This window comes from Colias croceus, chromosome 19, assembly GCF_905220415.1.
Source record: "Colias croceus chromosome 19, ilColCroc2.1".
Lineage (NCBI taxonomy): Eukaryota > Metazoa > Arthropoda > Insecta > Lepidoptera > Pieridae > Colias > Colias croceus.
The window spans coordinates 2570639-2585305 of NC_059555.1; the positions used below are offsets into that span (position 1 = coordinate 2570639).

A 14667-nucleotide genomic window follows, 5' to 3' on the forward strand; every position below is an offset into this window, starting at 1 on the left:
AGGGTGCCAGACGGTATATAGCGACTCGTCCTATCTCATGATAAGCTACTGCTACGGTCTACCATTATGACGTTTTGCGCTCGTAACCGGGTCGTTAACCTAATTGGACTGGAAAATGTTGCGTGTGAAAATGTTTGGGTTTTGTAATACGATTTGTGGGTAATAGAAATAGAGTAAATGTTCAATTTTTTAACATCACATTATTATAACCTATTGTATTTCTAAGAATATATTCACATTTTTAGGCATTTTTTGACTTCATAATTCGTATAAGCACAGATTCTTTTAAAATTAAATTAGATAAGAATAGTATAACTCGTATTTTGTAGAGCACACTTTCAACATCTTACACCAACTTTATTTCGAAAATTAAGATCACAGTCGGTGACGATGCATTTAATAGCTCTTAACTGCTTTACTGCCACTATAATGTTACATTCAAATATAGTATAAAGTCATTAAACTATGATTCAAACGACTAGAGACAAATGTCTTCGCATCTGAACGTTTAGTGTCTTCTTTTATATGTAGTTAAAGGAAATGATGCGTGGCAATTGGAATGTAAAAAGCTATAATGTGTACAACTGTTTACATGTATATAAGAGGTTGTTGCATAGCTTCTATCGCGGGGCTTGAGCGCGGGGACCGAATCGAGAAATTCCGTAACGAAAAAACCTCACGCTCCCCACTCCGACGGGCGGAGGTGTGGCTTGAAGGCATAGCATGCAATAGCTTTACCGCGGTAGTCCCCGAGTGCCACACGTCGTTTTTTTATCCATGAGATAAGAGTAATCTCCAAGATGAGCACAGTATACACTATACACACATTCAGTACCGTAAATAAAATGTTTGTTAGTCTATATTTTTTCAGGAATCTACCAAAATTAAAATATATCTATGTCACACATTAGCTGTATTTTATTGATTTGATAATTATTTTTAAATCTATAATCCATACTTATCAGTTAATATGGGACCTCTACTATGACTATGAGAGATGAATAAAGGATTCATGCAGACACAATTCTTGTTTATAAATTCCATAAGACCCAGAAACTAAAAGTTTTACATGGGGATAAGCCTTTATACAATTACCCAGCTAAAGACTAATTGATTAATTCAATTGTAAAATTCTTTTATACAGATACTAATAGACTAATAAGACAAAATTGCTAAACCGTCATAATCTTAATAATTGAATTGCAAAGCATATTATCGTAAATCAGGTATTAACAAGAAAATATCATGGAATGCGGATAGAGAGATATACAAAACAGGAGATAAATATTAAATTTATGTGCAAACAAGAACATTGTTGCACTTATTTATTAATCTACGATTAGCAATAAACTAATGTTTATTTATTGTAGATTACCTTTCCGCCCGCGGCTTCGCCCATGTTTGTTTTAAACCCGCATAGTTCCCGTTCCCGTGGAATTTTCGGGATAAAACCTATCCTATGTGTTACCCTCTATATGTTTAATAAATTCAATTGTAATTGGTTCAGTAGTATTTGCGTGAAAGAGTAACATATATAGTATACATGATACACATACATCCATACTCACAAACTTTCGCATTTATATAACATTAGTAGGATAATTAATAAAATTTATATATTAGGACGTTTAGCAATAAACTAATGTTTATTTATAGTAGATATCGGTTTTAGTACCCGATAGTTATTGACGCAAGTATTTATCAATTGAAAATTGATTTAAATCGTCTCTTACCGTAAACATCTTATTTACTTATGGCATTTATTACCTGAAACAAAATAGGAGAACATTATTATTATTTAAATTTAATTTCACATAGTTTTATTAAAACCATATTAGTATTTTCTAGTTTTTTATTTTACGCGAGTATTATACCTACATTTAGAAATTAAAGACTTTTTAACGGATTTCGAGAGTCAGACCGTCCCCGTGACCACGCTCGCTGTAAAGTGTTCGAAACGTCCGCGTCGGGAAAATAATATAATGAATAAATCGCGTTTAAAATCCGTTAAAAAGTCTTTAATTTCTAAAAGCATATTTATTGAAACACATTGATCAAGATACCCTTAGCTATAATTTGAGTCCAAGTTGCACATTTGGGTATTAACCTAGATTCTGGGTCAAGACCCAACGGTAAGCGCATATTCTACGTCTTAGAATATCTAAGTGTCCACCAAATACCTATGTACTTAAGTATATTAAAGGCTGCTACTAGACTAGCTGTGACCCGCGGTTTTACCCGCATTGCTCAGCTTTAGGCCTTTAGCATGATGATAATATGTAGTAATGTAGCCTATGGGCTTATAGCCTTCCACGAGACTTTACAAATGGTAGTAACTTATGACAGAATTCTGTTGATACTCAGTTGTGTATGTTTTAACATATTTGTAAAAATATTTTCATTATAATATCATATCTTGTATTTCAAATACCCTTAGTTTTCAAAGGTATTTGTTAAATTCAATTTATGAATATCCTTGGTAGGTATATGTTTAAGTTCTAACACAAACTGTATTAATTATAATATCAATAATCAATATGATACAAATTCAAACATTATCGCCATGAAAACGAATCCCCTAATGCTCATTTCATAGACACATCACACAACATTAAGTTACCTTGGAAATAGCACTACAAAAGAATGCAAATAAAAAATAAATAAAATCACATAAGCGCCACTTATCGCGACATTGTGATAACCGTTATCAGTACCACACATACCTACCCTACGGCGATAAGGTTACTTATAAACATTGCTTGTGTTTAATTACAGCAAGGTATGCATTATACAAATAAAACAAACAATCTTGCATGAGTAATTTAATCGTAACTAGGTATTATTCAATACAGAATTTGAAAGTAAACTATTCAGAATTAATACGTAACAAAAGCAAAGAATATAAACAGTATGTTCCGACGTGTCTAAGGCGATCGAAGTATGTAATTTATTTCACACTAGCTTTCCGCCTGCGGCTTCGCCCGCTTTGTCTAAAACCCATTAAATTATTTACTAAAACCTTCCTCTTGAATCACTCTATCCATTAAAAGAATCCGCATCAAAATCCGTTGCCTAGTTTTAAAGATTTAAGCATACATAGGGACAGAGAAAGCGACTTTGTTTTATATATGTAGTGATAATCTCCAACATTTAACATACCTAACCACAACATAACGCTCTCTATGTGTAGTATGCAATACAATTTTACTGAGGCACTAACTTAACTTTGTCGTGTTTGAATAAATATTAACAACAAAATGACTATAACCATAATCAAAGCGTAGCATACGTTTCAAAACCTTATTATTTAGTCAATATTACGACTGAGTAAATTTAATATCAGTAAGTATATAAAAAGGTTTTCCCTTGTCAACCTACATAATAATATCGTCAACGATACGACATGTAATTTTCTAATAGCTTGGAAAAATACTAGAGAGAGAAAGCTTTTAAACTAATAAAAAGTGTCAGTTAAGAGGTTTATGTACCTTTATTGACTTTTTTTTAAACTGAATCTTATAATCCTTATTATGAACGATCCTTTTATAATCTTATAGCTCCATATAAAAATGGGATAAACATTAAAAAAAACCCTCTTGGTTTTTAACCCAGATAAGCCTACTGTCCTATATTTAGGACGGTAGAAATAAAAAAAGATATCAGAATACCCTCTTTATCTAAGATTATTTAGTCTTATGATTTGCAGTAAGAAACGTGTCAGCTTTATTAGAAAAAATAAAAAGACAGTTATTTTAACAGTTTTTACCTTATATTTTACCTTATAAGTGTGTAATAAAAGTGCGTTGCAGACATGGCAAATAACAGGTATGTATAAAAAGTTATATTTTACTCGTGAGTTGTTTTTTTCTGTGTAAATATCTAGTTGATAACCTTAACTTTTGTACTAAATAAATATTCTAGCAAAATAATATAAATAAATTACATATAACTTGTTACAAATACTAGCGTACTATATATAGGACAGTAGGATAATATACATGATTTTAGTACAATAATACAACTTTTTCTTTACAGACCGTTAGCTGCGCATGAAATTTTAGATGCTTTAGAAAATGTTTCTGATAATGAAGAAGATTATAGAGAACGACTGATATGTATTCTACCTCCTCCAGTTGATCCTGACTGTCTCACTGACGAAGATTCGGGTGAAGAAGATAATGTAACTTTGAATAATTTGCCACGAAACATTCTGCTTCAACCGGCTGAAGTAATGATTCAAGGGCAGATTATGGTGAGTGATGCAGAAGAAGAACCTTCTGATTCTACAGGTCGAACTAAACGTAGGCGTACCTACGCATGGAGAAAACGGGACTTGGCAAAAAATCCCGTGAATTGGCCAGATGTTCAAGGCGCTTGCCAAGATAAGCGCCCAATTGAGTGGTTTGAAAACTTTTTAGATGAAGATGTTATTTCGTTGTTGGTGTCAGAGAGCAATAAATATGCTGTCAAAAAGAATTTTCCTGGAGACATAACCACTGAAGATATGAAATGTTTCATCGGCATATTATTGGTTAGTGGTTATTCATGGCTCCCCCGTAGAAGAATGTATTGGGAAAACTCCCCTGATACAAAGAATGAGTTGATCAGCTCGGCTATGACTAGGGATAGATTTGACTTTATTTTTCGCCACCTTCATGTCAATGATAATCTGGATTTGCAAGACAAATACACAAAAGTACGCCCCCTAGTTACACTTCTAAATAAAAAGTTCTTAGAGTTTTCTCCTCTTGAAGAGCATTACAGTGTAGATGAGGCCATGATCCCCTACTATGGTAGACATGGCTGCAAACAGCACATAAAAGGTAAACCTATTAGGTACGGGTTCAAAGCTTGGGTTGGTGCTACACGGTTAGGATATGTTTTATGGATGGAACCATACCAAGGTGCTACAACTATGTGCAATCCAATATATAAAGAATTGGGGCTGGGTGCAAGCGTTGTTCTCACTTTTTGCGATGTGTTGATTTCACGTGGCTTCGACCTTCCTTACCACGTAGTTTTTGATAATTTTTTTACTGGGACGCCCTTGCTGGAAGAGATAACAAAGAAAGGCCTTCGTTGCACTGGGACAGTTCGAGAAAACAGGACATCTAGTTGTCCTCTGATTACATCGAAGTTACTGAAAAAAAAGGAACGTGGTGCTGTCGATTACAGAACGACACATGACAACACGTTCATTATTGCTAAATGGCATGACAATAATATATTCAGTATTGCTTCTAATGCTGTAGGAATAAATCCTAAACAATCTGCCAAACGCTTCTCACAAAGTGAAAAGAGAAACATTGTCATAGAAGAACCACATATGGTGTCCATCTATAACAAATATATGGGAGGAGTGGATCGGTCTGATGAAAATATTTCACATTACCGAATTGGTATACGAGGTAAGAAATGGTACATGCCGTTGCTCACACACATGATTGATCTTGCCGAACATAATGCATGGCAGTTATATAAAATAAATCATGGAAAACTGGATCATCTTGGCTTTCGCAGAAGGGTAGCAATTGCTTTGATTGAATCAAACAGAAAAAATGCCAAAAGAGGGCCTAGCCGACCCTCCCATCATGAACATGCTGATAGTCGTAAAGACCAAATGAATCATCTGGTTATTCCTCAATCGAAGCAAACACGCTGTCGTCAATGTCACAAAAAATGTTTGACACGTTGCAAGAAATGTGATGTTGGAGTGTGTGTCAAGTGTTTTGAAACGTATCATTCATAAATAGTGTTAATCTAGTAAATTAAATATAACAATGGGTAATATAATCAATAGTTATCTAATAAACTACACTTTTTGATTACATTCTGTTTTGTCATAAATGGTCTTTTATTTCCTCTTATTATCCTACTGTCCTACATATAGGACGGCTGTTTCCCTGAAAGCCTTACACTTAATTTTTTTTTCATAATTTTTTTTATGTTGCATAAGATCTAATAAACTAAATAATGTAACTTTTTTCAAAATTTTCAGAAAATTTTAGTTTCAGGCTTATCTGGGTTAATTCCTTTGTGTAGGGTTTTTAACGAATAAAACTCAACATAATCCCAAGCTTTCTAATATGAATACTTAAGGGATTATGAAGAGTTAGTTTCAATTTTATAGAGATACCGTTTTAATCGAATATAAGGAAGTAGGGTATCTATAAATTATTATTAGTAGTTATAAAATAGTTCAGGAGTTTCAGTAAATTCGTGCGGTGCGTTATTACGGTAATAAATTGTAGGCAATAAACATGTGTGGTATTACCACAAAACAATTAAATTAAAACACAGTCTAACTTTAAACCAGGGATCTGTCACTTTAATAGTTATCTATGTGAAGTATGACAAAACCAGATTAAAGAGAAACCGAGAACCCTGTTTAAAGTTTATTGTGGTAAGACAGGTAAATTCTAAATGAAAAATAATGATCGGCCAAAACTCACACCACAGTGAAGCCATATTCTATATACCATTTTGCCTACCTAAACTCTATATTAATACAACAAAAAATATCTTATTAAACTTAATAAACCATTAACTGTAAACAAACCCCCAAAACATGAAGTCGGCGTAGCAACACAAATCTCATTCCGAATTACTCATGACTCAGGTCACGGAACAAATTGTACTGCCTATATCCAAATATACTGCGACGTAAACCAGGATGAATAATTAGCATTGAAATAATACAGACGGTGTCAATGAACCCGCATTCGCATATTTGATAAGCTCAATCGAAACTCAAGGTCGGAATGATTGTACTCACATTGAAAATAACATTTTTGATGATTAAAAATTTATACCTATTTTAAATTCTTCAAATATTTATAAATTATTGCTATATATACGAAAATATTATGTTATTTATAGTCATTTCAGAAAAAAAATTGTAAATAGGTTAAGCATCTTTTTCGACTTTGTTGAATGTAGGTACACTTGAAATATTTCCCCACACAAATATCCGAATCGCTTAAAGTTTATAGTTTCATAGTAATTTCGAAGATCAACTACCAAATAATTTAACGGAATTGGTTTAGGTACATGAAAACGAAAGTTGTCTTAATCTATACGTATAATAAATCTGTAGACGGGTCAATTCTGTACATTGAAAATATTGAAAAAATAAATAGCAGGGGGTGTTACTGGATCGATACAAAACCCAAATATGTGATTAAAAAAATTTTTGTCTGTCTGTCTGTCTGTCTATCTGTCTGTATGTTCAGGCAGCATAAAATAGGATACTTTTTATCCTGGAAAAATACGTAGAAAAAAAATTAATCTTAATTTTTCAGTTTTATCCATAGACGTTGTTCTGTAGAACCGCGAACACACGTTGCGTATTATTATAGACCTAGCCGTATTTGGGTCCAATAGATATTTATAAGATGTCATTGTCAGAGTTACTCAAAATGGAGAAATAAAGCATCCACGCGAAGACCAACATCCGCGCGGACGGAGTCGCGGGCGGAAGCTAGTAAAGGAATAGAGTTGATGGAATAAGATTTAAAGACTAATTTCGTTTGAGAGATATTGTTATATTGAGCAATTTGACCAGTTGTAAACATATCACAAAAAATCTATCAAATTGTTGGAATAATTTATAATAAGACTCGAATCTCTACATACGTAGAGACGTAAATAAAATGGTATATGCTTATTTAGTACCTATCCAATATCCACACTTAATATTATAAATGCGAAAGTAACTCTGTCTGTCTGTCTGTCTGTTACTACTGAACCAATTTGCATGAAATTTGGTTTAGAGATATTTTGATACCCGAGAAAGGACAGGCTACTTTAAAATAGGATAGGTTTTATCCCGGAAATCCCACGGGAACGGGAAATATGCGGATTTTTCTTTGACTGCGCGGGTGAAGCTGCGGATGGAAAGCTAGTTACAAATAAGTCTACAATGTAAATGTATCAGATAACTTAATCTAACACCGACCCATCGCAGCTTGAGTCTCAAGATACGCTTATCCGGTTTAAAAAACACTTAATTTGAATACTTTTAAAACCTTTTAGGGATCATGAAAAGCCTCTTTAAAATTTTAAGTACTTTGACACTTACGACGTCTATAAAATTTCAAGGGTGTATCCATTATATTATAATATTCGTTTATTTATTATTTTTGTAGCATTATGAAAATAAATATTTAATACAACACTTAAATATACTGTGCGGTGTAATATTTGTGATATATTTTCTTCAATATACGGGAAATAGTGTCTGTAATTATCCATCATATTATTCCTATATATTAAAACATTTATCGTACGTACCTTAGACACAAATTTCTGAAAATATAGATTTGCTAGAGATATTGAACATATAAATAATTCGGTTCCTTCTCCATTATATCTAAAATTTAAACGATTTACAAATTTGCGAGTATAATATCGACAGGAGTTATAATTAAAATTTTTTTTTTATGTGAGTATGAGAGCAGATGAGTGACACGTTACAAGCAGGGTTTTGAATATGTCACGTATGAATTCTACACATACCCGTGGCCCTGTCGCTGATGCGGCTTGACGGAACACAGTGGGGTTTTGGTCGGTAGGAATCCGACATAACCCACGGCCTCTTCCCCGGAGTGGGTATCTATGCAAGATTTCCCCACTAAAAAAAAAAAAAAAAAAAAAAAAAAAAAAAAAAAAAAAAAAAAAAAAAAAAAAGTTTTGGATATGAAAATTTTGAAGAATGAATACTTATGTTTCCATTTCTCTATGTGTACGGAATGAACTAAAGGTATTACATTATGAGATATAAGATTGAATACACAAATAGTAGTAGAAATAATGTGTTTTTGGCCATATAAAAACATACATGTAAAAGGTAGCTGTGTAAAGGAAGGAATGAAATATTTAAGGAGCCTAGCCTTTTATTAATCATCGCCATTCAACTAACGGCCTGAATAATATTCATTTTAAAAACATTTTAAAAACGCGCGAAGTTAGATAAAACTTCAAAGGTTTCTCTCGAACTTGGCATAGAACTTACATTATGCTGATTTTTTCAGTGCCTAATAAATTTGAATAAACTAACAACTTAGTCAGGCATTGACGTCATCCCATTATTAAAATCTATGATATTTTAATGCGTGAACTATAACATGACGTCAATTGTCCTTTTATTGTTTCGTTTGTAAAAACATTAGCTGTTGTAGGTTGAATGTCTCATGAAGTCAACTAACCCAGAATATATAAAATCGATCATCTACTTGCGCAGTGCCTTCTCGTAGATTTTAAAATTCAAGAAAGAATAAAATGTAAGGCAGATTACATACTCTACAGTCTACTCTACTATAACCACAGATTGACAGTAGCTAGTTTAATAGCTCTTTTGAGACCGCGATGTAATTAAGACTTCGACATTGATCCTTTTAACTTGTTTACAATAAAATAACAAAGAGCGAATAATTTATAAAAATATCATATTTGTTAACGGACTTTGTACCTAATTTAGATGATAAAGGTTATTTTTCAATGTTTAAAAGTAACGTTTTTTACTCGTTTTCATTGCTCATAACTCAAAACAGACTGTTTGAACAAATCTTTAATAAAATTAACCACGTAATTTCCTTTGTTCAATGTCCCGCTAGATGGCGCTGAATTCTACATTTCTAGTTTATTTGAGTTTTTGCGTAATTGGAAAAGATTAAGGTCGTAGGAATAGTCATGGCGATTACTGAATATTATATTTTATTTAAATATGTCATATCATTGCCTTAAAATCCACCCAATTCGGTAAAACCATGCGTTTTAACATCTGTCATTGCATACAGGGTCGTTTACACACACAGACGTATACAAAAATGATAAAGATTGAACTCTAGATGGCGTGAATGTAAAACAAGTTTGGCGTGTATGTATTTGAGTAGTTAGTAGCATATTATATTCTGAATTTCTGATCCATGCCTATTCACTCAAAACTACCTAATAACACTAATGATTTGTAACAGTAAATTATTTCAATAGGTAGGTATTTGAACATTTCCCAACAAGACGTAAGAATAATTATTCGTAGGTATACAAGATACAATAACAAATCTAATACACTATTTATTATTTTATTATTTACTAGCGGTCCGCCCCGGCTTCGCCCGTGGTACATGTTTACGTTTTCTCTCCATAAGAAGTAAGAACCATCCTCGTACTTCAAGGAATATAATAAAAAAAGAATTATCGAAATCGGTCCAGCCGTTCTCGAGTTATGCGCTTACCAACACATTTTGCGATTCATTTTTATATTAGACTAGCTTTCCGCCCGCGGCTTCGCCCGCGTTTTCAAAGAAAAACCCGCATAGTTCCCGTTCCCGTGGGATTTCAGGGATAAAACCTAGCCTATGTTACTCGTGGATAATGTAGCTTTCGAATGGTGAAAGAATTTTTCAAATCTGCCAAGTAGTTTCGGAGCCTATTCAATTCATACAAACAAACAAACAAACAAAAAATCAAACCTTTCCTCTTTATAATCTTTGTATAGACTAGCGGTCCGCCCCGGCTTCGCCCGTGGTACATGTTTACGTTTTCTCTACATAAGAACCATCCTCGTACTTCAAGGAATATAATAAAAAAAGAATTATCGAAATCGGTTCAGCCGTTCTCGAGTTATGCGCTTACCAACACATTTTGCGATTCATTTATATATATATAAGATTATGTGAAAATAACCAGGAAGGTGAAAAACATATTTACGAAAACATAGTAACATGGCTGTCGCTACAATAATTATATTTCAATTTTATCTTTTTATACCTAGTAGAACTGGCCGACGAATAAAAAAAATCGTATTAGAATACAATATATTACGGAACAAAAAAAGGATTGTAACTGAATTAGGTAGGTATGTTTGTTTCTGGGCGCACCGTTTTCGACGACGCGACGCGACGCGCGACGTAAGCGTATAGGCATAGGTACCTACTTTGCTAAAACAAACTAATAAAATTGTGTGTCTGTCTGAAAATTCGGAAAAGCATATTTTGCAAGTTTGTGATTACTTTGATAGTTTACCGATTTATAATAATTGTAATTGTAATTGTATAATATATAATTTGCAATGTGGTGAAATTTCATAAAAATCACGGGCCAATTTTTTGTTTTGAATCCCACCGAAAATATAATTGCGTTATTAGAATAATTAATTACTATACCTACCCACGATCAATTATTACAATATAGTCTCAAATGCATACTAGAGAAATATTGCAATTTGATTCAATTAAAATGCATAGCATACAAAAATAAATTCACAACACAAGAAATTCCGCGCGCAAATCATAGCGCGTGTCAATGAAATCAAGAATGTTTTATATCAAGCTGACGCGGACGAGCGACGACGCGACGCCGAACAAAAGTACCTACGACGGACGACCACGCTTCGAGTTGCCAAACACACAGCCAAACAACAATAATGAGTAATAAATTGTTTACAAAAAAAACAAGTTTTCCATTTTTCTGTATGAGTAGACAGAACTTCAAAACGCCACCTGCTACGGTTTATATTATGAACGATGGTTATAAAAATAAAAGTTATATTTGTTGGTGTAAACTATTTTATTGATCAATAATTTTGGAATTTAAAACTGTCAACATTGATTACAATAAAACGCAGTTTTATTTTATTACACTATTGTTTTTTTATCAAAACATGTATTTGAAGTACCATATAATATTATGCTGATCCAAGCATTTTCACTCAAAACTAATATCACTAATGATTTGTAAAAGTAAATTATTTCAATATACATTTCATAACCAACAAGTAAGAATAATTATTATTATTCCTACCTACAACAACAAACCTAAAACACTATTTACTATGGGAAAATAACCAGGAAGGTGAAAAACATTATATTATTATTTACGATTTCGACGCACTCGACTTTTAGTAAAATATAGTAGGTAAACATAATATTATGGTTTTGATTTTTGCTACTAGTATAAGAAAACTGCGTGTTAAAACTACTTGTTTGTCTGTCTGAAAATTCGGAAGTACTTTGGTAGTTTACCGATTTATAATAATATTGTATATATCGTTGTTTAAAAAATATTCAAACACAATAAAATATGATATACTGATTTATCACTGGTTTCAGTGATGAACTGATGAGTCAATGTTAGCCACTATACTTTCGTCATACGTGTGTATGATTGATGTGATTTGCAACGTGGTGATATTTCAGAAAAATCACGGGTCAAATTGTCCCACCGAAAATATAACTGCGTTATAAGAATAACTATACCTACGATAAATTATACATAATACAATATAGTCTCAAATGCATACTAGTGAAATATTTTATTTGAATCAATAAAATAAAAAAAAAATAAAAAATAATAATAATACAAAAATAAATTCACAACACAAGAAAATCCGCGCGCAAATCATAGCGCGTGACAATGAAATCAAGAACTTTCGAGCCGACGCGACGCGGACGACGAAGGAGCCTAACAAAAGTACCTACAATCATAGGCGGCTCGTGACAAAATTGTATGGCCGTGTTCACTTGAAATAAAACAACGAAAATAGGTACCTACAATAGCGTTAGCAGTACAAAAAAAATGAGCACCACATTATAAATGTCTATTTAATATTTATACACTAAAAATTATAGAGTATTTCAAAACGAATTCAATTATTATTTAGCAATAATTAGAAAATCCCCGAATTTGCATTCGTGATCGTATTCATAGTGTTTGTCTACACTAATATTATAAAGAGGAAAACTTTGTTTGTTTGTTTGATTGTAATGAATAGGCTCATAAACTACTGGACATTTTACCAATGTTTGCAAGTTTGTGATTACTTTGATAGTTTACCGATTTATAATAATTGTATACTTATATCATTGTTTAAAAATATTCAAACACGATTTATCACTGGTTTCAGTGATGAACTGATGAGTCAATGTTAGCCACAATACTAATCACTTTCGTCATACATGTGTATGAACTATGATTGATGTGATTTGCAATGTGGTGAAATTTCATAAAAATCACGGGCCAATTTTTTGTTTTGAATCCCACCGAAAATACATATATTACTAATTGCGTTATTAGAATAATTAATTACTATACCCACGATCAATTATTACAATTTACAATATAGTCTCAAATGCATACTAGAGAAACATTGCAATTTGAATCAATTAAAATGCATAGCATACAAAAATAAATTCACAACACAAGAAATTCCGCGCGCAAATCATAGCGCGTGTCAATGAAATCAAGAATGTAATTTATATCAAGCCGACGACGACGCCGAACTAAAGTACCTACAGTACCATTTACCTTCAGTGTACAATTCTTCAGTGTACAGTTTACAGACCTACGACGGACGAACAATAATGAGTAATAAATTGTTTACAAAAAAAAACATAGTTTCTAAGGTCATTAGTTTTATTTTATTTTATTGTTATTTTCTTTGAACGATTGGAAATGAAATTACTCAATTTTTACACAGAACTTTGATTTATTAGAATTATGCTCATTATGTATAAGATAACGAACGCGAATGCACGACATCTAGCGCGTCTTATGTCTAAACATCGCCTTTCGTTTAGACATTGACGCGCTAGATCTGTAATAAGTATATAGTCTATGCGCTAGATGTCGTGCTTTATGTCGTGTTTCGCTTGGCAAAAGTCACGCACACTACTGTAGAAGTGTCAAATTTTTCCGGTATTTTACTGTTGTTTTTCTAAGTAAATATTGTAAATTATTGATTAAAAAGGTCGAACGCGCACACATTTCATTATAGAGAAGTGATAAAATGATTAGTTTTAAAGAAATAGTGTCTGTGTTAAGTGTTTAGAGGTAATCAAAAATGTATGGAGGGACGGTCGGAACATCCACCTTAAATTCAAAGAAGCTGCGATTAATGATCAGACTTTAGACTCGAGATATTTTTATACTTTGTAATTGGAAGACCTTTTTTACTGATTTCACTTTTAGCTGTATAATTTAAAGATGACTTAATTGTCCGTAAATTGGGTATTTTCCTTATTTTTTTATTTCAATTAAAAAATAAATACAAAGAATAGGTAGATATGTTATTATTACTCTTCGTCTTTTGATAAGCTGCCGAAATATTTTAATAGACATCTTTTGTTTGATTGGAAAAATGCATCAGACGATCTGCATCTGACAAAAGAAATACCGATTTTTAAATTGAAAAATCTTCTGATAAAAATTATCAGTTATATGTTTTCTTTAACCTTGAAGGTTTGAGCAAGATCACTGAAATCATACACATGAAAACTTTTCTTTAACTTATGTATTATAAATTTTTGATTTCAAGATTTTACATAATGCGGACAAGGATTCAGAAAATATGATTTTTACGTTTCTCTGAGGCAGAAATTGCGTGGTCTAATTAAATCTGTACAAAATAATAGACCATCGGAATTGCCAGCTATATGAACAGTTCCAAATACAAACTAATTTCCATGCAAACGACGAATAAAAACCGCTTGAAAAGAAGTCCAATCGTGATCGAGTCCCATCTTTATACCAAAACATAACCTATTCACATTAATAGTATAAAACTACCAACATACGAATCCACCCAACTAGAAAACAAACAATCCATAGTAATTTCCACCTATTAATTCCAAGCATGAATTGCATCTTTCATTTAGTATGCGTTAGCAA

The 14667-nt window shown here is 32.4% G+C and overlaps 2 protein-coding genes across 2 annotated transcripts in view; one reads left to right on the plus strand and one right to left on the minus strand.

Annotated features, from left to right (window-relative positions):
• The window catches only part of LOC123700202 (myotubularin-related protein 4), a 94517-nt gene that overhangs the window by 56897 nt on the left and 22953 nt on the right, over positions 1 to 14667 (minus strand). The gene's annotated exons all lie outside the window — the stretch shown is intronic.
• LOC123700205 (piggyBac transposable element-derived protein 3-like) lies at positions 4139 to 5755 on the plus strand. The gene is made up of 2 exons (XM_045647355.1): positions 4139 to 4875; positions 5682 to 5755. Exons 1-2 carry the CDS (start codon positions 4232 to 4234, stop codon positions 5704 to 5706), a joined length of 669 nt encoding a protein of 222 aa, XP_045503311.1. The 5' UTR covers positions 4139 to 4231; the 3' UTR covers positions 5707 to 5755.